The sequence below is a fragment of the Salvelinus alpinus genome, chromosome 33 (assembly GCF_045679555.1).
Source record: "Salvelinus alpinus chromosome 33, SLU_Salpinus.1, whole genome shotgun sequence".
Classification (NCBI taxonomy): Eukaryota; Metazoa; Chordata; class Actinopteri; order Salmoniformes; family Salmonidae; genus Salvelinus; species Salvelinus alpinus.
In genome coordinates, this window is record NC_092118.1 from 24,116,017 (window position 1) to 24,140,274 (window position 24,258).

General features: G+C 42.3%; 1 protein-coding gene and 1 pseudogene across 4 annotated transcripts in view; one reads left to right on the forward strand and one right to left on the reverse strand.

The window, feature by feature from the left end:
* Positions 1–19,410, forward strand: part of LOC139562810 (tubby protein homolog) — a 114,337-nt gene extending 94,927 nt beyond the window's left edge. For 2 of the 4 annotated variants that reach the window (XM_071380906.1, XM_071380907.1), the window contains exons 4-12: positions 1,832–1,969; positions 8,642–8,794; positions 9,586–9,707; positions 10,837–11,028; positions 11,528–11,640; positions 14,606–14,720; positions 15,208–15,306; positions 15,425–15,596; positions 16,544–19,410. In XM_071380906.1, coding sequence (XP_071237007.1) covers positions 1,832–1,969; positions 8,642–8,794; positions 9,586–9,707; positions 10,837–11,028; positions 11,528–11,640; positions 14,606–14,720; positions 15,208–15,306; positions 15,425–15,596; positions 16,544–16,677 — 1,238 coding nt within the window. In that variant the 3' untranslated portion in view covers positions 16,678–19,410. The remainder of the gene's footprint in view (positions 1–1,831; positions 1,970–8,641; positions 8,795–9,585; positions 9,708–10,836; positions 11,029–11,527; positions 11,641–14,605; positions 14,721–15,207; positions 15,307–15,424; positions 15,597–16,543) is intronic. The other 2 variants (XM_071380908.1, XM_071380909.1) reach the window with 2 other exon arrangements.
* Positions 19,411–19,561: 151 nt separating this feature from the next.
* LOC139562811 (protein RIC-3-like) lies at positions 19,562–24,243 on the reverse strand (annotated as a pseudogene).
* Positions 24,244–24,258: the final 15 nt, after the last annotated feature.

Here is a 24,258-nt window from a genome sequence, read left to right on the forward strand (position 1 = left end):
AGTATAACTCTTACTTGTGTGATAAGTTTCTCTCCTCATTTGATAGTAAAGAAATGAACCACCACAAGCCACTGCTGTCCAAAAAAACATTGCTGCAAGTCTGAAGTATGCAAAAGTGCACCTGGACGTTCCACAGCGCTACTGGCAACATATTCTGTGGACAGATGAAACTACAGTTGAGTTGTTTGGAAGGAACACACAACACTATGTGTGGAGAAAAAAAGGCACAGCACACCAACATCAAAACCTCATCCCCACTGTAAAGTATGGTGGCGGGAGCATCATGGTTTGGGCTGCTTTGCTGCGTCAGGGCCTGGACAGCTTGCTATCATTTACGGGAAAATGAGTTTATCAACAGTTTATCAAGACATTTTGCAGGAGAATGTAAGGCCATCTGTCCGCCAATTGAAGCTGGGTGATGCAACAGGACAACGACAAAAAGCACAGAAGTAAATCAACAACAGAATGGCTTCAACAGAAGAAAATAGGCCTTCTGGAGTGGCCCAGTCAGAGTCCTGACCTCAACCCAATTTGAGATGCTGTGGCATGACCTCGAGCGGTTCACACCAGACATCCCAAGAATATTACGGAACTGGAACAGTTTTGTAAAGAGGAATGGTCCAACATTTCTCCTGACCGTTGTGCAGGTCTGATCCACAACTACAGAAACTTTTTGGTTGAGGTTATTGCTGCAAAAAGGAGGGTCAACCAGTTATTAAATCCAAAGTTTCACATACTTTTCCCACCCTGCACTGTGAATGTTTACACGGTGTGTTCAATAAAGACATGAACATGTATCATTGTTTGTGTGTTATTAGTTAAAGCAGACTGTGTTTGTCTATTGTTGTGGCTTAGATGAAGATCAGATAACATTTTAGTACAAATCTATGCAGAAATCCAGGTAATTCCGAAGGGTTCACATACTTTTTCTTGCCACTGTAAATAGCATGTTTCTTCTGCTATAAATAAGATTAACATCCAGTAGATAAATCATAAAGCAGAAAAACCTGGAAAATATTTGTATATTATTGACCGCCCCAAATATAGAGTGACATTGTTAACAGAATATTTTAGGTGGACTAAACAGATTTAATTTAACCTAGTTCAGAAACTGACTTCAGGCTCATGCTTATCTGAAACAGAGTATGTAGGCCTACTAGTTGTTAGTTTCCATATATGCTAACAGTAACTTTAGGTCAAGAATACAGGTCTCTCCATCCCTCTCTGCTCGGAGCTTTTGAAGCATTTGCTCTATTATTCCCCTTGAAGCTGTTTGGAATAATTAGAAGAGAAATGGGTTCCCACAATGAGACTGTGAATGTCTCCGCGTTGACGGATCTGGGCTCTGAATTTTTACGAGAATAGACACATACCACTGGATATTCAGAGGAGGCTGTAGGGGAAAGAATAAGGCAACCAAGCAGTTGATAGGATTAAGATAAACATGTTAGAATCAAAGTGCCAATTTCAAGGGACTGTAGCTACAGTATGCATTTGTTATCATCTAATCCTGGAACATGTTGTTGCTGGGAGGAGTGTGCATTTGCAATTTTCACAGAGCTAGCACATTCATGACCTGTTTGACATGAGGCGATAAACAGTGTTCTCGCCCAGGCAAGAAAAACGCCTCTGCTGTGTGTCTGCTTCCTATAACCTTGCAAAGTGTCCTCTGCTAACTCTGTCTTTACCTGTTATTTCTCTTTCCCTATAGGCTAACCTTAACTGACAGTACCCTTCTGTTTAGTCTCTTACTTCATTTTTATCTTCATAATTTCCCCCCACCTGCCTGCTAACTCCTTCTGTCCGCTGGTTCATGCCGTGCCGTGCATAGTGCAAGAAGCTGAACACGAGGAGGTGAAGGTGGTAGCGGACAACCAGGCTCCTCGCTCAGCCAAAAAGGGCAAGGCATCGACCAGCTCCACCCCGCAGACAGGCAGCGGCAAGAAGGAGAGGAAGGGAAAGCACAAAGGTCTGGCTTGCTGTTGCTGCCTCCAGACAGACAGAGAGACAGACCGAGAGACAGACAGGCTACAGAAGCATGCATGGTCCTCTCTCTCTGTCTGTTGGCCAACTGTACAACACGTCTCCGTCTGGCTCAGCTTTGTCTCCTACCGTGATGGAAATGAAACGATCGAATCATGTAGAGTAAAACAGATTGCATGTGAAATGAGTTGCATGGCCACCAGATCACATATTTGTCTCCCAATTGATCTCCTTTGATAGCTGTATTATATTGCTGTATTGTCTTAATGAGTTGAGCTCTAAAAAGTCCATGTTAAGATGCCTCTTCCCCATGCTCCATCAGGTACCTGGCTGTATGCATCTCTCATTCACACAATCATCCTTTCAAACCTCCTCAAGCTGGATTGGACTCGGTTCTGTTCATGTCTCCATCTCCGGTGGCACATAGTGGCATTCTAAAGCTAATCAAGCTGCCCTTACAGAGAAGTGAAGCATGCACTCAGGTGCTAAGTCTGTCCAAAATCTAATCTGAGTAATGATGTTAGAGAAGTCGGTCCTCTTTGCCTGCCAAGTAAACACCTTAGTGACTACTGAAATGCTCCTTGGCCTTGATACCGACTCCATACGTAAGCAGCATGAATTGAAATGGAAGTGTGAAATTGTGCTCCCTGTCTCACTTTGATGTCTCTCTCAACTTCTGAGTTTCAATAATCAAATCAGTATACTGTATGTATTTCTGGGCTCCCGAATGGCGCAGCGGTCTAAGGCACTGCTTCTCAGTGCTTGTGGTGTCACCATAGACACCCTGGTTCGATTCCAGACTCTATCAGAACCGGCCGTGATTGGGAGTCCCATAGGGCGGCGCCCAGCGTTGTCCGGGTTTAACCGGTGTAGGCCGTCATTGTAAATCAGAATTAGTTCTTAACTGACTTGCCTAGTTAAATAAAGGTTCAATTAAAAAATACAATAAATTGCCAGTGGCTATCTGAAATGCTTGTTTACGAGCCCTTCCCAACGATGCAGATTTAAAAAATATATAATAATAAAAAAATAGTAGCACAAGGAATAAGTATACACAAGAATGGAGCTCCAGTTGAAGTCGGAAGTTTACAAACACTTAGGTTGGAGTCATTAAAACTTGTTTTTCAACCACTCAACAAATTTCTTGTTAAAAAACTATCGTTTTGGCAAGTTGGGTAGGACATCTACTTTGTGCATGACACAAGTCATTTTTCCAACAATTGTTTACAGACAGATTATTTCACTTATAATTCACTGTATCACAATTCCAGTGGGTCAGAAGTTTACATACACTAAGTTGACTGTGCCTTTAAACAGCTTGGAAAATTCCAGAAAATGATGTCATGGCTTTAGAAGCTTCTGATAGACTAATTTACATAGTTTGAGTCAATTGGAGGTGTACCTGTGGATGTATTTCAAGGCTTACCTTCAAACTCAGTGCCTCTTTGCTTGACATCATGGGAAAATCAAAAGAAATCAGCCAAGACCTCAGAAAAAGAATTGTAGACCTCTACGAGTCTGGTTCATCCTTGGGAGCAATTTCCAAACACCTGAAGGTACCACGTTCATCTGTACAAACAAACAGCTTGGAGGGGAATGTGATGTTGAACGCTGAGCTATAGTCTATGAACAGCATTCTCACATAGTTATTTCTCCTCTTGTCCAGGTAGGAGAGGGCATTGTGAAGTGCAATTGAGCTTGGAACACTTTTTGCACTCTCTTTTGACTCATCACAATGCTGCTGCTACTGTTTATTATCCATCCTGTTGCCTAGTCCCTTTATCCCTACCTATATGTACATCTACCTAAATTACCCCATACTCTTGCACATCGACTCGGTACTGGGATTTTCACGCAAGACTTAGTGTTGTATTCCTCGTAGTGTGCATAAAAGGCATTTAGCTCGTTTGGGTGTTCTGCATCACTGGGCATCTCACTGGGTTTTCTTTGTAATACGTTATTGTTTGTAAGCCCTGCCTGATATGCCAAGCGTCGGTGTAATAGTCGGTGTAATAGGATTCCACCTTTCTCCTATATTGTCCTTTTGCATTTTTGATGTCTCATCCGAGGTCGTACCGTGCTTTCTTGTATGCGTCCATGTGTCCCGTTCCTTGTAAGCGGTAGCTCTAACCTTTAGCCCTGCGTGGATATTGCCTGTAATCCATGGTTTTTGGTTTTGATACGTTCGTATAGTCACTGTGGGGACGACGTCATCTATGCACTTATTGAAGAAGCCTGTGACCGGTGTGGTAAACTCCTCAATGCTATCGGATGAAACCCGGAACATATTCCAGCCTGTAGTAGCAAAACAGTCTTGTAGCCTCGCGTCTGCTTCATCAAACCACTTTCCTATTGAGCATGTCGCTGGTACTTCCTGTTTGAGCTTTTGTTTGTAATAAGGAATTAGAAGAATAGAGTTGTGGTCAGATTCGCTGAAGTGAGGACAAGGGAGTGGCTTGTATGCGTTTCTGTGGGTAGAATAAAAGTGGTTTAGAGTTTTAGCACCTTGTGTCGCAGAAGACGTGTTGATAAAAGTGAGGTAGAACTAGGGTTGCGAAATTCCGTGAACTTTCAATAAATTCCCTGGTTTTCTTAAAATCCCAGTTGGAGGTTTCCCTGAATCAGGAGGGAATAAGCAGGAAATCCGCAATCCTCCAACTAGGATTTTGTGAAAACAGTGAATTTACTGAAAGTTTTCAGAATTTTGCAACGCTAAGTAGAACAGTTGTGTCTCCCTGCGTTAAAGTCTCCGCCCACCAGAAACGCTGCCTCTGGGTGAGCGGTTTCTTGTTTGTTTATGGCACCATACATTTCGTTGAGTGCCAAAGTGGTGTTGGTTTGTGGAGTGATGTAGACAACTGTGATAATTACAGATGAGAATTATCTTGGTAGATTAAAGGGTCTGCAGCTTACCATGAGGTATTTTATATCTGGTGAGCAAAAGCTATAGAGTTCCTTCTCACTGGAAGCAGCACACCAGTTGATGTTTATGAAGAGACACACTCCTCCCCCCTTGGACTTGCCTGAGGCCACATTCGTCCGATCGCGCCGCTGCATAGAGAAACCACTGAGTTCTACATACATGGTCATCCGGCCACGTCACTGCAAGGCATATAATATTGCAGCTTTTCAAATCTCTCTGATAGAAGACTCTCTCACCCATATTATTCTCGAGTGACTGGACATTTGCCAATAGAACGGAGGGGAGTGATGTTCGATATTCTATTCGTCTCAGTCTCACAAGGATGCCGGCTCGTTTGCCGCGTCTACGCCTGCAGTGTTTTGGTAGCCCATGCAGCAAAGGAATGGGGTCCAGTATGAACAAGGGAACAGCTGAGTCGGAGTTGAAGTCGGATATGAAAGTCGAAATCGAGATTAGTAACTGTTGATCTGTCCAGAATTGGATGGCGGTCATATGTGATAATAGTATGAACTTTCTCTACGAAACAAAGTAAAGATAAATACGAAAAAGTCACTAAATAGCAAAGTCAGGTTGGAACTCCTAAGATGTCGCTCTTATCCGTTGGCACTATCTTTGTTGTCTGCACAATAATGCAGGAAACTTCTCTTGAAATAATGTAAAGGCAAATGATTTATATAATAAATAATAATACATGTTTTTATTGTCACATACACCAGATAGGTACAGTGAAATGTGTTAATTTCCAGTGATGGGTATGTTTTATTTCACTCTGATCAAGTGATACCTATCCCTGACATACAGAGTGAGCCCTCCAGGCTGGTTTATGGGAAACCCACTACCTTGTAAAGATGATAAAGGTAACAGGGCTGTTTGTCATATCAGGATGCTTTTGTAATCCTTACTCATCTGTTCAATGCTATTGTTTTTCCTCCAATGTGATTCACTCAGGGCTAGTGATTAATCAGACCAGAGTCACGACGTCGTTCAACACCGATATGGTCCCTTCTTACGGAATGATGGCTTACCTCGTCACACGCGCACACACACACACACATACATACACACACACACAGCTGCTCTCTGAAATGAGGGTTGGCTGTTTCGCTAACGCCACACTAACAAAGGGTTGCAATCTCCCTCTAAAAGCAGCAGTAATTCTTGTGTAATCACAGTGTTAAAAAGACAGTCACTAATTCAGTTGGGAGCAATAAAACCCTCTTTCAGAATGTGCGTTTTACCGGCTGTGATTTCATCTGGCTCATCTCATTTAATCGCTTGTTGCACTGCTATGGTGGTGAGACAGAAGAGGATGAGGAAAAACTGTATGTCAGTGGCTTTGAAGCAGTAATGATCATGAGGTCTCATTTATAACCGTTGTGTAAGTTTGACACTAAATATCTGTGCATAATTTCTGAAAAGGCTACCCTAGTCAAAAAATCCCCCAAATCCAATACAAACTATTAGAATCCAATAGAAAATCATTTTGGAACCTACCCTATAGGATTTCATCCTGTAGGTCCTATCGTAGAGGATTTTATCTGATAGGACTGGTTCTAAATTATGATTGTTTATTGGGGAGATTCTTGAATTTGAATCCTGTAGGATCCTATAAGATAAGAACCTATAGGATAGAATCCCATAGGAGTCCAATAGGAATGGTTCCAAAATCTGATAGGATTGAACCACTCCCATATTGTGGTGGTGTGTTAAAGAGGTTGAGAACCTCAGGGAATTATCACTGGTGTGGGTAGGCAAAGAGATGGACATTGTGCTCCGGAGAGAAAATGTTCCTCAGTTTACTTGTTTTTAATCTTGATTGCAGTTTAACATAAATGTTCAGGTTTCTGTGCCATATTAGATTTTAGATTATTTGCGCTAATTTCCTGTACTAAGACCGTATGTGTTACTACATTACACAACCTCACGTTTTGACTATATTGAATTGAGGGTAATTACACATCCTTTTTTACCTCAGATTAGACTGGGGGTCTTGGGACTTCAAATTCTACTATCGTTTTCAAACTCAAATGTCAGGCAAAATTTGAAATGCTCTCTGTATAAAAGTCACTGGCCTCACACCAATACATGGATTTATCACTCAAATAACAGCTAACCCTTGTCACTGTTGATATCCTATGGCGAGTCGTGATTTGTTGAAGTTAAATAACAAAGCAACTGATTTATTTCCTTCCCCGTTTCGGCATCCTCACAACTTCCATCCGACATTCTAGAATTTAGATGACTGTCTACAGCAAATTCTCTTCTAACCAGTGATATACAAATGATTCTCAGATTCAGTGTGGCCTTTGAATAGTGTTAGTTTAAACAGTGCATACACTCCAAACGTTTGCCCCTGCTCTATTGATTTCAAATTAATATCGATATGACTGATTAACAAAATAGTGTTGTTTCTTTCCTCATTGGCGACCCACTTGCAACAATCCTAAATGTAGCTGTCTGTCTTCTACAAGTTGTTCTCTAACCAGTGATATACATATTATTCCCAGATTCCGTGTGTTTTTTTTAGTAAGGTTAGTTTGAACAGGACGTGTAGCCCGACTCCCCCCTCTCATTCTACTGATTTCAACGTGATATCAGTATAAGTGATTGACAAATAAGTGTTGCGTTTCTCTTTCCGTTTTGGCCACACCCCCACAGCAAAATGCATCACTACAAAATGTAGCTGGTTGTCATCAGCAGGTGGACCTCTAACGAGTGATGTAAAAACGATTTCCAGTTTCCATGTGGTTTTTGAGTTGTGTTAGTTTCAACAGTGCACACAACCTGATTTCTCCCCTAATCAATATGAGTGATTAATTGCCACTTGTCAAAACAACAGGGTTTTTGGTGCATATGCAGTTCATAAGGTGCTCGTTAAAAATAATAGAAGAAATATGACAAACATGTCCATCTGGGGCGGCAGATAGCCTAGTGGTTAGATCGTTGGACTAGTAACCGGAAGGTTGCAAGATCGAATCCCAGACCTGACACGGTAAAAATCTGCCGTTCTGCCCCTGAAGAAGGCAGTTAACCCACTGTTCCTAGGCCGACATTGAAAATAAGAATTTGTTCTTAACTGACTTGCCTAGTAAAATAAATTTAAAAAATCTACAGTTGCACAAAATACTAGGCCACTTGTCTGCTTGCAATAGCAATACTTAAACCACTCGAAACTGTGCGTACACATGGTCTAAAGTTTGCAGGAAGGTGACCACATTCTCATGTCAGTTAACTTTTGCATGAAGACTGGCGCACGCATGTTTTGGTATATTTTGTACATACGCACGGTTTATAAATGAAGCCCCCACCACTCTATTCGTGTGAAAGGGACTAGTAATCTGATGCTTGATTGGCTGAGTCAGTAGCTGACTAGCAGCAGGGACATCATGTTCTGCCCTGTTACGCAGGCTAATTGAATGGCAAAGAAGCAGCGGAAGTTTTAAGAGTCAGGCCGAAAATATACCACATCAACCCACAAAGGCTTTCAAATCTGAATTTTACTGCATGACCCATATTACCCAGGCAAATGTCATCTACTAGACTCCATTTACTTATAATGTATGAGTTTTTTTCCAACAGATTTCCATTCATTCTCCATGTCATGTTTGCATGCATGTAGGCATGTTATGTGTGAGTGTTGACACATAACAGTATGTGCATGTGTGTTACTACTGTTACTGTACGACTATGGAGATCTGACCCTGATGGGGCTGGTTGGGTGTGGTGGTGTGGCAGGACTCGATGGGCCGGCGTCCTTCCAGGAAGAGGGCCAGATCCAGATCATGACGGTGGGTCACTGGGCCGTGGAGGAGGGGAGTGAGGGAGATGCTGTGATCAGTGCTCAGCCACAGGGCAAGCAGGACCTGAGGGTCACCATGCTTAAGAAAGGTATCAATACATATAGGCCTATCCCTGGCCTCTAGCCTGATCTGTGTACATGTACAGTCCCTCTGTGGCTTTGATTGGTCTGAAACACTGGTCAGAGAGTGAATGGCACTTGGCCTCTCCAATCATGCAGTGATTGGTCTGAGATTATGAGATTGTGAGGACCTTGGATTTATTATACAGTAAGACCTGTCAAATACAGCTCTCCTTTCCCCTTAGATCTTTGCCAACTGAACAATAACATCTAAGCCAACTAAACAGTAACATCATGCTTATTACATCATGAATAACACCTTACTAAAAACATCAACAGTACTCCACTTGTTTTGTTCCTCTTGGTAAATAGGTTTCCAGTTTCCACCACCTTTTGATAGCTGAAAACATACTGTACAGTGACAGTTAGATACATTTTTCTTAAAAATTGTCATGGGCAACCAACCAATTCAGGAAGCAGCAGGTATACTATGACCTGAGGCTTATGTTGTGATGCTTTTAGTGAGCACGCTACAGGTGTGTATTGGCAGCTTTTCATGGTTCTTTCCCTGTTGGAGAGAGAGCCTCATACAGTTCAGACTCTACCCAGAACACTACCCTGCCTTTAGACAGTAGTGTATCCAAACCTCTCCATGAACTGATGTTTCAGAACAGGCGTATGTGTCTATGTTCCTGTGTGTTGTGTTTTTGTGTACAGTGCTTGGTGTATGGTGCAGCATGCATTTACAGTTCTGTTATTATTCAAACAGCATTACTAGGAGCACGACAATGCCATTACATTATGTATTTTCTGTTTGAAGGTATTTCTAGTAGTATGAACTTTGACGAAGAGGAGGATGACGAGGATGAAGTCAGTTCCAGTTCCTCTCAGCTCAACAGTAACACACGGCCAGGCTCTGCCACCAGCAAGAAGTCCTGCAAGGTACACCATTTGATGCTCTGTGGTCATCTATTGATTCCTGACTCTTGGATGGAGCTTTTACTTTACACACAGTGTGCACTAATGCACCCTCTATTTGCTTTGTTCCTCTGCTCAGCGGGGCTCAGCCATTAGTCCATTTGGGGAATGACGACAGAGCAGTTTTGTGTTTTGGGCTACATTATGCTCAACCTATTCCTCTTTTGTAGCTTTATTATTGTCGTTTGAACTGTAGTTTGTTGATGCATGGAAGCAGCCCAGACATCTTCTGATGAAATGGGAGTTTTTTCCCTGGATCTCAGAACATAAGCAGTCTCATGAATCCATCTGAGAGGGGAAAGGGGAGTTTTTGTATATCAAACTGCCTCTCTGAATCATGTCCTTGCTGAATTCTTTGGTAGCTGAATATAATATTCCGGTTGGCATGGCTTTCTATCATGCAGATGACATACCCTGGCCCTTTGGCCCCCTGGCAGTTTTGAAATGCTATTTAAAATACCCCCCTGAAAAGACAAATGACAGTCCACAAAATGACTAGGTTAGGTTAGCTCTGGTATTTCTGACTTATCATCTGTCATATTCCGAAATAACTGCTGATTATTATTTGTATGAATATTTTAAACCTGCAGGAAATGTGGTGTGAGAACAGGCAATTTTTCTCTGCTGTTTCTTTCCTCTCCTGCTGTCTGACTCAGAGGTAGAGCTAGTCAGAGGAGGCGGTGGGCTGTGTAGTCTCCTGTGGTTCGAGGAGGTTGAGGGGAAGTGACTCTTTAGTGTACTGTGGGCTTTAGAGAGGCACCTGACATCAGGAGTGACATTAGAAGCTACCCTGAGAAACTGACCATGTCACCAAGCTGCTGAGACAGTCTGTCTCTTACTATAAGTTTGGTTGTTAATCATGTCTTCTCGCTGCCTGGTCCTTCAATGTGGATCTAACCCACTGTTGAAACCCAGATGGTGTCTACACAGCCTCATGGTTTTAAACACAACGTGCTAATGTAGTTTCAGGCCCCATTGGATGTTTTATAATAACCATTACCGTTTTATAATGGAAGGGAAGCAGAACAGCCGAAGGTCCGATAATCTGATGTTTTGAACGTGACATGGACTGATGTGTCCCTCTGTCCCTCAGGAGGCAGCCTCAGCGTCCACCCCTCCCGTCAGTGAGCCGGCCATCGACGTGGACGACCTGGAAGAGTTCACCCAGAGACCAGCCCCTCAGGGGATCACGGTGAAGTGCAGGATCACCAGAGACAAGAAGGGCATGGACCGAGGCATGTACCCTACCTACTACCTCCACCTGGAGAGGGAGGATGGGAAGAAGGTGAGTGTGGAGCAGAAGGATAAATACTTATCACACTGACAGAACGCAAAGTGTGACCCTTTAGGGCAGGGCTGTTCAATGTCGGTCCTGGATGGCCAAAAAACGACTGCTTTTCATCCTCTCCTTCTAATAAGGGACTGATTTAGACCTAGGACACCAGGTTAGTGCAATTAACTACCAGGTTGAAACAAAAATCAGAAATGTTTCTGCCCTCCAGGACCAGAATTGAACAGCACTGCTTTAGGGCCACCATCCATCCTGACACCACTTGGCCCTCTGCCTATGAACAAAAACTGGTGTCAAATACCATCATGACACTATGAATTAGCACTACCAATCAACCGTGACAGGCTGTGAAATGAGTACATGCTTTGATTGTTTAGTGGAGCTGGTTAGATGAGGCTAATTTAGGTGTTGCAGCCTCAAGTCCCAGGGCTTATTGATGATTGTGTTGTTTCTGATGAAGTTGCTCTGCTAATTGGATTTGTTCTTGCCATAGGTGTTCCTGTTAGCTGGACGGAAGAGAAAGAAGAGCAAAACATCTAATTACCTCATCTCCATCGATCCCACTGATCTGTCTCGAGGGGGGGAGAGTTTCATCGGGAAGCTGAGGTGAGTGAGTCTGCTGCTGTTTCTTCTGACCACGGGGCTGCAGCTGCCATTTTGACAATAATGAGCTCATCATTATGGGAAATCCAGATTACCTTCCAAGAAACTGTGGAAGATGGTTGTTTCTCTTTCAGACTGTAGGCCTATGGGCAGAGGTATTACAACAATGTAGAGTAGAGCAAGCTACTGAGTGCATGCTCATACTTATTTGTCAACTCCATGGGATTCTCTAACCTTAAATATATTATGCAAGAAGGACGTTTGCCTTTTTGGAGTAGCTGAATGAATGTGCTGTTTGATATATGCTGTAATGAATTGGGGGCTATGCAGGCCCACACCTGGCTGCTCTCTTGGAGAAGACAAAGTAATTGGATTCATTACTTCCGTTTGAGCGCTAATTGTTGGGATGAGGAAGCAACACCTGCGTGTTGGCAGCCAGGGGGCCAGGGTTGATTAAAACAAGGACAGAGAGACCCTGTGGGCACACTGGAGAGGGGAGAGGGGCACTGCTGCAGCCTACACACCCTGGCAGACGCTTCCTATAAGGATGTGTGGGTGGGTCTGCACTGACTACAGTATGTCTACATTGTTTTGATTCATCAGCTTTGTGTCTGTGTGTGTGTGTGCGCATACATACAGTGCCTTCAGAAAGTATTCACATAAAGTATTTCAATATTTTGTTGTGTTAAAATTGATTAAATTTAGATTTTGTGTCACTGGCCTACACACAATAACCCATAACTTACACACAATACCCAGTGGAATTATGTTTTTATTTTATTTTTATTTAACCGTAGGTAATGGCTGTGATAGGTGAAAACTGAAGATGGATCAACAACATTGTAGTTACTCGACAATACTAACACATGTTTGGGGAAATTCCAACACAGCACATCACTGAGTACCCCTCTTCATATTTTCAAGCATGGCGGTGGCTGAGTCATGTTATGGGTATGCTTGTCATCGGCAAGGACTAGGGAGTTTTGGGGGATAAAAAGAAGCGGAATAGAGCTAAGCTCAGGCAAAATCCTTTCACTCTGCTTTCCAACAGACACTGGGAGACAAATTCACCTTTCAGCAGGACAATAACCTAAAACACAAGGCCAAATATACACTGGAGTTGCTTACCAAGATAACGTTGAATGTTTATGAGTGGCGTAGTTGCAGTTTTGACTTAAATCGTGTTGAAAATCTATGGCAAGACTTGAAAATGGCTGTCTAGCATTGATCAACAACCAACTTTAGCTTGAAGAATTTTTTTCATGTGCAAATATCATACAATCCAGGTGTGCAAAGCTCTTCGAGACTTACCCAGAAAGACTCGCAGCTGCAATCACTGCCAAAGGTGATTCTAACATGTATTGACTCAGGGGTGTGAATACTTATGTAAATGAGATATTTCTGTATTTCATTTTCAAAACATTTTCAAAAAAATCACAACTTTTTTACTTTGTCATTATGGGGTATTGTGTATAGATGGGTGAGAAAGAAAAAAAACGACAACAAAATATGGAATAAGGGGTATGAATACTTTCTGAATACTTTCTGTGACCAGATTTTGCTGTGGGGGTTTATGTAAAATTTAACAGATTTTTTCTTCTTCTAATGAGCTCTTTTTTGTTTACGCCTGTTCACACTCTCTTAAGCCTTAGCCCCACCCATCTCTTTAAGAATTCACATGTAAACGCATGGCCAGCAACCGTCAACATGGTTGACCCTCCATTATCTCAACCAATCGTGGCTAGCAAGGAAGGACCCTGTCTTTCTCCCTATATAGCTCAGGGCTTTCTCCTTGGCTAAACTAGGCTCATAATTAAACATTTTTATTCATATTTACGGATCCCGTACAAGTTTGTGATTAAGGCACATGAAAGTTCACATGTTCAAGAAGGCATTTGTGCAAAACAATCTACAAATATATTAAAACGGCCCTGCTGTGAAGTAGAAACTAGCCTCAAACGCCGCCGATCCTGTAACCAGTCACATATTGTCTGGGCCTGCTCACTGTCTGCGTTAGTATAGAATAGTGCCGGGGCTCCAGGCTTTGATTTCCAGGAAGGCAGTGACATCAGGGCTCCTTAGAGATAGCATCAGCTCTGCCACAGCACAGTGGCTCCACAGAGAGAGCCCCCCAGGTAGCCTAATCAAACATGGCCTGGCCACGCTCTTCATTAATCTGGTGTACTGGCTGCTTCTGCTGGTCGATAGGCTACGCTCCCCTCCGCGCCTCTCGTCCCTCTCGCTCCTCACGCCTCTATCATCACAGTAACACTTGACTGATGGAGAGCTGGATTGAGAATAGCAGCTGACCTTTCACCTGCCACTTGTGAGAGTCATGGACAGGCCGCATAAATGAGCTCCTGACTTTTCAATTGACCTTTAAGAGCCGTCCAATCCTCCATTAGGGGCTCCAGTTGTGATTGAGGTAAAGATTTTAACAGAGATATGAGCCATTATTCAACCTAGCTGTGCAGACATCTCATCTAACCCTCTCCAACTGTTTATAGCCATACAATTATTTATTTTGACAGCTAATAACGAAATAATGCAGTTTTAATTCATAAATTCAATTTACTATGGCAATAGTATAAATACCATGATTGCATGTACTGTAAGATATGATAAACACTAATTGTAATTTGAAATAATGAGATGGTGACTTTTGAACGACTAATGACTCAACCGTTTACCAAAAACAATGATGTTGTTGATGATGATGATGATGTAAACCATTTACATTGATTGCGCATCATGGGCTGGATACAAATGTATTGTTTTCTTAAGGTTGATTAGCAGAGCCATTTTCCTGCTCATTGAGTCTGATTTGAAGGATGGGCTCCAGGAGGTGGCTGATTAGGGATAATGGCCACTGCCTTCATCTGTCTCAATGGCTCCTTGTCCCTTTGGTATGGCATGGCATACTCTCCCAGTCCCTCTGTATCCTCAGTGTGTTTTCTCTTCTCTACAGATCCAACCTCATGGGAACCAAGTTTACAGTGTATGACAGTGGACAGAACCCTGGGAAGACAACCTCCAGCCTAGAGGCTACTAACCTGCGGCAGGAGCTGGCAGCTGTCTGCTATGTGAGTCCTCCTGTTGTCTATTACCCAGATACAAACAGGCAAACATTGAGCTACTCTCAGGCCCATAGCTAATTAGCATTGCCTTAGTCTGGGGGAGACATGGACGTGTCAGACACAAATAAGGGAGGAGAGGCAAGCATGGTCAAATCCATACACTGAATCCAGAGACCGCACACAGAGCACTACTCTCAGGCATTAGGACCAGCCCCCGTAGCCCCTTAATAACAGTGCCTTCATCTGGGGAGACATCGGTGTGTCAGACACAAATAATAGCAAATAAAAGAAAAGAGGCAAACCTGGATGAACCCATACAATGTCATGGGGTTAGTAGGCAAAGCCACAGAGCATTCATGTTGGAACATAGTGACACCTAGTGCTCACATTTAAATGGCAACGTTTTTGCCCTGATACTTTATCAACGAGGACTCATACTGTGGTGGACATAGACTGGACCATAATATAAGTCCCCACTGTACTTATTTTTCAGGAAACCAATGTTTTAGGGTTCAAGGGACCTCGTAAAATGAGTGTCATCATTCCTGGAATGAACATGGACCATGAGAGAGTTGCCATCTGCCCACGGAATGTAAGTCAACAAAAATATTCTTAAATGTAGGTAGATTATGTTAGGGACTGGTGGTGGGGTTTCAGTTGGTTGCCTTGAGTAATGGTTCACCTGTCTGTGACTTATCCTTTCACCTCAGGACCATGAGTCTTTACTGGCGCGGTGGCAGAACAAGAGCACAGAAAGCGTGATCGAGCTTCACAACAAGACCCCCGTGTGGAACGACGACACGCAGTCCTACGTTCTCAACTTCCACGGCAGAGTCACTCAGGCCTCAGTCAAGAATTTCCAGATCATCCACGACAATGACCGTGAGCTCTCCAGATTCTTACTGCCTGCATGTCAAATACTTTGTGCAGGGATGGGCAACCGGCGGCGTGGCCCCCCTTTTGAAGGCCCTCTGATCAGTCGGGGTCTCAACTTACTGTTGCGAGTTAGAATAGTAGAATACACAAGGTGTCATTTTGAAATGTGGTTGTGCATCAGCAGTTTTTCTGTTCTTATGTCAGTCACTGATAGTCAGTCAATTAGCCCATATCAACATTTTTGGGGGGATTGCTAAATTAGTATTGCGGCCAGCTATTGAATTACCGGCTGGAGGGCCCCCATTGATTTGGTTAGTCAGTCTCACTCAGATATCATATTAAAAACTGCAAACATTTCTCTCCACCCTATGTCAAACTGTGTAGAATTGTAGGAAATTAGCTGTAAAAAAGCTAATTTTCCTCTCCACCCCATGGCAAAATATGTAGAATTGCAGCAATCTTGCTTTAACACTGCAACACTTTCTCTACAGCCAATGGCAACGTGTAGAATTGCATGAAATGAACTATAAAATGTAAAAATGATCTATTTTGTAGCCCTCACCCCCATCGAAGTTGCCTATCCCTGATATAGGGAATAGGGTGCCATTTGGTATGCAGACAAAGTACAGAGCACAGTGCACGGATAACAGCAGGCCTGTGTGTATTAACACACATACTAATCTCTCATGTTATCCTATATTTATGTCATTCTCTGAATCTGGCATACCGGAGGGTTTTTATTCTCCATATTTTTACTTATTCAAGAAATATCTTTTCACTCACTTCTTTTAAAGTGATATTTTTAAGGTCTGAATCTTCTAATCTGTGTACGTCAAATAAATCAAATAAACTTTGATTTGAGTAATGATAGTTTATATTGTTTTATGTAACTAAAACCCCACATTTATCAAGTTATCACTTCTTTGTTTTCTGTTTCTTCCTAACCCCTTTAGCGGACTACATTGTGATGCAGTTTGGGCGGGTTGCGGAGGATGTATTCACTATGGACTACAACTACCCTATGTGTGCCCTCCAAGCCTTCGCCATTGCTCTCTCCAGCTTTGACAGCAAGCTGGCCTGTGAGTAGCAGCCATCCTCTCTCCTTTCCCTCCTGAGAAGCTACCTGCCCCTAACTGAAGGCCTACTCATGGGCCTGCATTAGTCCATCAGTCCCCTCACCAAGGGCTGCAGTTAATCCCGGGTCACCATGGGGACCCAACACTGTCCGAGAATCCCCCCTGGAATTTACTTAAGCCGAGGATGGTGTGGCGGCACAAACTGTCTGCAAGTGTGTCTGTGAGTGTGTGTATGTGTTCTGGTGCTCCTTAGGAACCCTTCCAGTCTCTATTCTGGATAAGGATATGTCAATCAGTGGACAGGACAAGCACAAAGACTAATCCACTCTTGATTTTAATAGATCATGTTTTAAATTAAATATGTAACAATGAATTCTGTTACTTTATGTATCCGTTGTGGAATTCTAACATTTCTTTAACCATTAATTACTTTTCAATGAATTTAACATTTATTGCAACAACAAAACAAAAAAAAACTGTTCATCTTCATGTTGAATTGGTTGAAAGAGTTTAATCGTCGTAGTAATTAACCCCCACATGCCACCTTTAACTTATTCAATATTGGACTGGAAACCATTAGGTTACAAATTAGGACCCATTCAAGATTGAAAACATAATTCAAGATAAAGCTTCTAACAAATAACACTAACTTCATAACTGTCACTAATATTACTTATTTGAACATCGCATAACATTCACATCCATGTATGTGTTTATATTGTTATTTATGTATTTATACATATCCATGACACAGGTAACTGCCAAAATAAAGGAAACACCAACATAAAGTGTCTTAATAAGGGGTTGGGTCACCACGAGCCAGAACAGCTTCAATGCACCTTGGTATAGATTCTACAAGTGTCTGGAACGCTATTGGAGGGATGCGACACCATTCTTCCACAATAAATTCCATCATTGGGTGTTTTGTTGATGGTGGTGGAAAACGCTGTCAGGTGCCGCTCCAGAATCTCCCATAAGTTTACAATTTGATTGAGATCTGGTGACTGAGAGACACACTCTTTTAAACCCCCTATACTTCTTTGAGACCCCTCTTTCAAAGTCACTGAGTTCTCTTCTAGCCATGGTAGCCAAAATAATGGGTAACTGGGCATTTTTATACATGACCCTAAGGATGATGGGATTAAATAACTGAGGAACCACACCTGTGTGGAAGCACCTGCTTTCATAATACTTTGTATCCTTAAGTTACTCAAGTGTTTTCTTTATTCTGGCAGTTACCTGTATCTTGTTCTTAAGTGTGTCCATATCCTTAGTTTACACTCATTGAATCTTTGTTTTTGAGCCTGAAGCACACATGATTGAAGGGAATATCTGTCATACCGACACATAGGATAAAAACAGATAGTCAATTGGACATGAACAGACCAGGTCAAGCCAAGGGCATGACACACAGTCCGTGCATCTTGTAAAACATATCACACTATCAAGTATGAGAATGTATAGGATGGTGCACTTTAACAACGTTTACAGTGTATGTGAAATAGCTGTACATATTGTGCCTTTGGAGACAAAATCCAATTTTATGCTTTAACTTTATCAGATGTTCTCTCTCTGAGACGGGACTTTGTAATGCACCTGACCTGTCTGAGCCTGGGTTTCTTTGTTCTGCCTGCTTCCTCTCCCACCCTCTACTAGAAAAACACTTCTTGAGGTGACGGGATTTGGTCCCTTTTCTGTTTGGTTATATCTGATTATATTATTTTCAGATGATGAAGTCACTAAAGTCAGGTTTTTTTATATGCCCCTACTGTAAATGCTCAACTCCCTGAATAAAATATAATTTACTAATTTGTCCCCAGGAATCTTAACAAATTATATTCAGTAATATAACGTACAGAATCGGTTATTGGCATCAGGCACAAGACCATGGGCATTGTGGTTTGCAGATGCACTCATATCTTCATCTGACATTATTAGTTGAACTGATAACATCCATCTGATAATGTGAATCATTTCACACGTTATCAGAGACCAAACAACTCAGATATGGCAAGGATAGTAGCAGGCCTGTCTGTATTAACACACATACTAATATCTCATGTTATCCTATATTGATATCATTCTCTATGAATCTGGCATACCAGAGGATTTTATTCTCTATATTTTTGTGAATCAATAAATATCTTTACCCTCCTTTTAAATATATATAATTTTTTCTGACTTTATTGAACAGATAGAAAGAGAGGATGACAGTGGGGAAAGATAGAGAGGTTGTGTCAAAGGGCAGTAGACTGGATTCAAACATATGCTGATAATGCAGAAATGTGCTGGAGGCTGCGAAATTACCATTAGACCACCTGGCCACTCTCCACACTTGTTGAGAGGCAAAGACCTTTCACAAAATATATGAAACTATTTTACAGATATTAAGTGGAAAATTAAGACCAAATGAAGGCAAAGAACAATCTCTGATGAGGCAGCTCATTGCTATTGTAAGTTATGAAAAAGGGTCTACTTTAATCAACCATGATATTCCTGTTTCTTAGTAATGTGTTCCAACTCTTCTGAATTTTTAGGCAAACTGCTGAGATCCTTGCAGAAAATAATACTGTGCTTTTCATATCAAGTTTATTTGTGTCCAAGAAACAAGGCCCTTTCATTCTATGAGTGTGTTTAGTACTGTTTCACTGTAATGTAAAATGTGTACATTGTTCAATATACAGTGTTTGTAAACACACAGTTCTGATTATGAAAAAAATAAAACTCCAATGAGTCAAACAACAGTCACATGCACCCACAACACTATGTATACTCTGACTGAACCCCTGAGATGTGTGTGAAGTGATGATGTGGTCGTAAAGGACAATAGGCAGCTAGGACAGTGGTATGGTAGTACAGTGTATTCAACAGGAAAACAGGAGACTCAGATCCAACTCATGGACAATTTCATTTTTTATTACGAATACATTCTGGGCTTAATAGTTGTTGGTTTGAAAAAATATTTTTCATATGACCTTTTAATAGATCTGAGATACAAAAGCTGGACTTGAACGATCTACCTCTGTTTACTTATTTATGTGGGTCCCTGCTCTCTCTCTGTTTACAATCTATCCCAGAGGACACCAGGGTCTCTACAATGCTTGACTGCCATATTGGAATAAGGTTAGTCAGATAGTTTGTCTACCATCAAAGGACATGGTGAATTGTGGGTAAATGGTTTTCTTTAAAGCAGCATGAATATTAGAGTATTAGGTAGTCCAGTAAGGATCACAAAATACACCCAGTGAACAGCATATTCTGTCTTGGGACGCAAGGAGGCAGGATAGAAAACGGGGATTTGCATAAGGAGAGGAATATTCAGAACATTCAGTAAGGTCAAAGGGCTAGAGAGGCTAGTTTAGGATGAGCTAGTTTCCTCATTGACTCTGCCCTCTGTCTCTCCTGTGAGAACTCCCAATCCCCAGCTCCCCAGACATATATGGTGGGGTGAAGCTGTCTGTCTCTTCAGACTGAGACAGTAGAATGTACTCTTCTTCCATCTCTTCTTCTGCTTCTGGATTACTACAGATGTCACAACTAAAACTGAGAGCCTCGGACTCCATCAGTGGGTCTTCATCACCTACTACACCCTCTTCCTCTGTCTCATCCACTTGCTCCTCTTCCTCTGTCTCATCCACTTGCTCCTCTTCTTCCTTCTCCTCTTCCTCCTCTTCATACCTATATTCATAGACCGTATCCTGCTTAGGGTAGTGAAACACATCTTTGTGGTCGCTGAATATGATTAGCTTTTTTACTCTGCTGGGACTACTACCCGTTTCTTCCATTCCTCCTTCAGGAGGTGGGGGCAGGCAGAGCTACTGCTCCTCCTCCTCCTCTGCGTCCTCTTCTTCTACCTCCTCATCCACCACCGCATCAGCAGTGGGTATCTGAGTCAGCAGCAGGCTCCTCCAGGATGGTGATGGGGTCATAACTGCCGCTGGGCTCCTCATACTGGGGGTAGGTCTCCTCATGGTAGCCTGGAGAGAGAGACACAGACATGGAATGACAGGGACCCACTCCACCAGAGGGGACAATCAGAATATCAACTGTCTCACAGTCCAACGTTTTGCTAACTTACCTTTTCCACTTTACCTCTGTCATAATTCTATAGAAGTACAATAAATAATACTCAAAGCCTCATGTGAATATTATTGTATGTGTGGTGAGTGACAGAGGAGCCTACTGTGTTGTGTTAACCTACCCTCCCAGTCAGCAGCGTAGGGCACCATCTCAGCCTCCATCTCAGGTGTGGCCACCTCCATCAGTCGTACCTCCTGCATCACCCGGCTGATCTTACTCTGCTTCCGCATTAACCTCTCCTCCTGCTTGGATGCTCTTCTAACCTTGCTGCTAGTCCTGCTGCACGCCACCAGAGAGCAGCAGAGAGGGGGGAAAGTGGGCCTCAATACCAATGCGGTCCTTCTCCCATTCATACCACAGTGCTTTCAATCTTTATCTATAGCCTGGAGATTATTCATGCTCATGATAACCTTTTATGCCTTCCTGCAACACTTTCACAGATTACAAATATTAAGTCAAACACATTTTAATGAAATGCCTAAACACTGCCTCTAGGATGAGCAATATTAGGAAGTTATTGTGAAGAGGTGAAAAATGGCATGCAGAAATTAGTAAAGAGAGAAGTTAATAGCTGAGATTTGTCCTGAAAGAAGATATTTGTCTCTGAAAAGGATTGGAAATCTACTCCAGTATGGGGTGAAAATGAAGAGAGCCACTAATTGCATGTTATTGATCTAATATACACCTTATTAAGAAAGAAAGAATATGATCTGTTATTGGAGATCGAATATTCACCTTCCATGGATGGTGGCCCCAATCTCTGTGTAAAACAGGAGGCTTTTAAATGTACATGCTTTCCTTCAAGTTGCATCAAATCTACAATGAAGTACAATCTTCATGAAGCACAAAATATACACTTGCATGGTGGGTAAGAGTGTGAACCTATAAAGATTGTCATGTCATATTTTAACAGTTGGATCCAGACAAAAAAACAAATGGCACATGAGCAAAGGAATGCCTGAATATGGGAGAGTTAATCAAAGAATTTGCCCTTTCATTTTTATGTGGCGTCCACCCTGATTTATCCCTGCAATGGAGTAATTTATTTGGCTTTTCTTAGATCTGGGCTGTGAGAAGTGGTGTAAATGGAACTATGGGCCGTTTACCTGTCAGGAGTGCTGCTCCTTCTGGAGACGATCCTCTCCATCACCCTCTCTGTCTCCAGCAGCTTCTCCTGAAGCTGGGTCAGCTCATCATCTGCTGGGAGGGAAACATGGCAGTCAGGGATGTAAAGAGCAAACTCATGCATGCATGCATGCACGCGCACACACCGTATCTAGAGTTGCTTTCCAATGTTGCAGAAAGCCTTGAGATTCAACATTCACTCTGCACGTTCAGAACTACACGTTCAATACTCAGGAATGAAAACGAATCAACCATTGTGACTCAATGTTTCTTAATTACGGAAGGTGAGAGTGGCATTGATACATAGGACATGAATAGATATCTATGCTCGTCCCTGTCACATTCTCCCCCACCCCTACCCCCTTGGCATTCATTTGATGAATGGCGCTAAACCTCTTAGTGCTGATCCAAAATATATGCAGTAATTGGTATTAGACACTGCTGGGCTGAAACAACATTACTTCTGATTGCTAATCCAGGTCTAACAAAGGCAGGGAACAAAGCTCCCTGCGAATTGGACAGGATCCTAATCTACCTTATCACGGAGTTGCTTAAATTGGAGCTACTGATACATTCTGCAGGGGCCCTGACAAATGGAACGATCAAAACAATGAAACAATGAGGAAGTTGATTGAAAATAAGCCCTCAAAGTCATGAAAGAGGTGACTGTTAGAGAGGAGCTCATTTGTCAGATGACATTTCTCCTCGCAGGGTGTGCTATATCCTGCATTAGTCTTTCATCAGGGTGAATCATCACGGAATGTAGGACCTAAATGGTGTGTGTTAGGGAGGTCAGGTGCATGGGACTCTTATCAACTGCGCTATGAGATAAAAGGCACATCATATACATCATTGTGTCATTCACAATGGCCTAGCTATTAATGATATGATGCTGTCTACTTACTCCTCTTCTTCTGCCAAACTTCAAATGACATTGTAGGAAATCGGCATACCAGTTTAGTACTTTTTCCTTTAGGCCTAGTTGTCATCTGTGAATACAGCAATGCATTTATGGTATGCACACCTTGTAATGTACTGGATGCACTGGACTCCTAGCCAGTATAGGTATTACATGGATGCTGTTAAAAACTGTAATAGTCTACATCTTCTACATTCCTGCCTCTAAATAGTTTGTCTATCCATTTGACTGAGCCAGTCTAGGGTGGACATTGTGCAGCTTACCTTGAAGAGGATGTAGAGTAGGATTCCAAATCCGTAGATGGGAATGGCCTGGCTGATCAGATTGGATTTAGTTGCTCCTCGGATCTGAAGTGTGCCCATGCCTTTGACTTTAGCCAGGACCTCAGGGCTGTGGGGCCCAGAGTCATGAGTCCCCTCCATCCACTGTCTGAGGCCCCCCTCTGGCATCTGTAGGCGATGCATCATGGGAGGATAATACCCAGGAACAACTAGGAATGAGAGCAGAGAGCACTGATCAACACACTCGGAAGAAGCCTGCAGCGTTCAATGATTAATCAATTTACAGTTTACTGAACACAGCACACCTCTGACAGATATAACGGGTGAAAGATACAGTATAATATATTATGGAGAGAGATGGTCACAATGAAGAACTGGAAAAACAAGACAAATTACAATGACTTTATTTGAATGGTGTGGGAGTTCATAAAACTGGCAAGGGCAATGAGGAGCAGAACACAGCACAGAGGATAACCTCCTAGACTAAATAGATGCATACAACCTGATGATGATGACAAAATTGTAGGCTATAATAACTTACAGTTGTAGGCTATTGGCAAAATGCATAGACTTATATGAAATGCTGTATTCAATAGTTACATGCACTTACTGTACGTATTATACATTATCTAGCTTTGCTGGCAGGTTTGTAGATGGCTAGAACGATACGCAAAATATGGAATTATCTTCCAAGCATCAAAGCCGAGCTGCACATCAACATCAGAACGGATCAGTGATAAGCTGCCTTACCCTCGGGCTGCCCTACATCATTCTTCCCTCTCTGTAAAATTATTTAGGGAAGGAAAAACGAAACACAGAGGACAGAGCAGAAAATCAGAGTAACCTTCTGCATAGTTGTCATCGACATTTTGTCACAGATAAACTGTACCAGAGATAGTAGAGAATGGAGTATCGTTGGCTGTACATTAAGCATCTGGTCGTCACTAGTTACCACAACCACAAAGTCATAATTATGGCTACACCCCGCCCATTTCTACAATTGTTCTTCTTAAAATCTGATTTTAAACCTAACCCTAACCACACTGCTAACTTTATGCCTCACCTTAAATGTAGCCCATAAACCGATTTTTTACGATATAGTCAATTTGGACTCTGTGGCTGTGGTAACTAGTGGAAACTCAAACCTCCAGCATCCTTCTTGATTTTACAGCTCAACGGAAGTGACC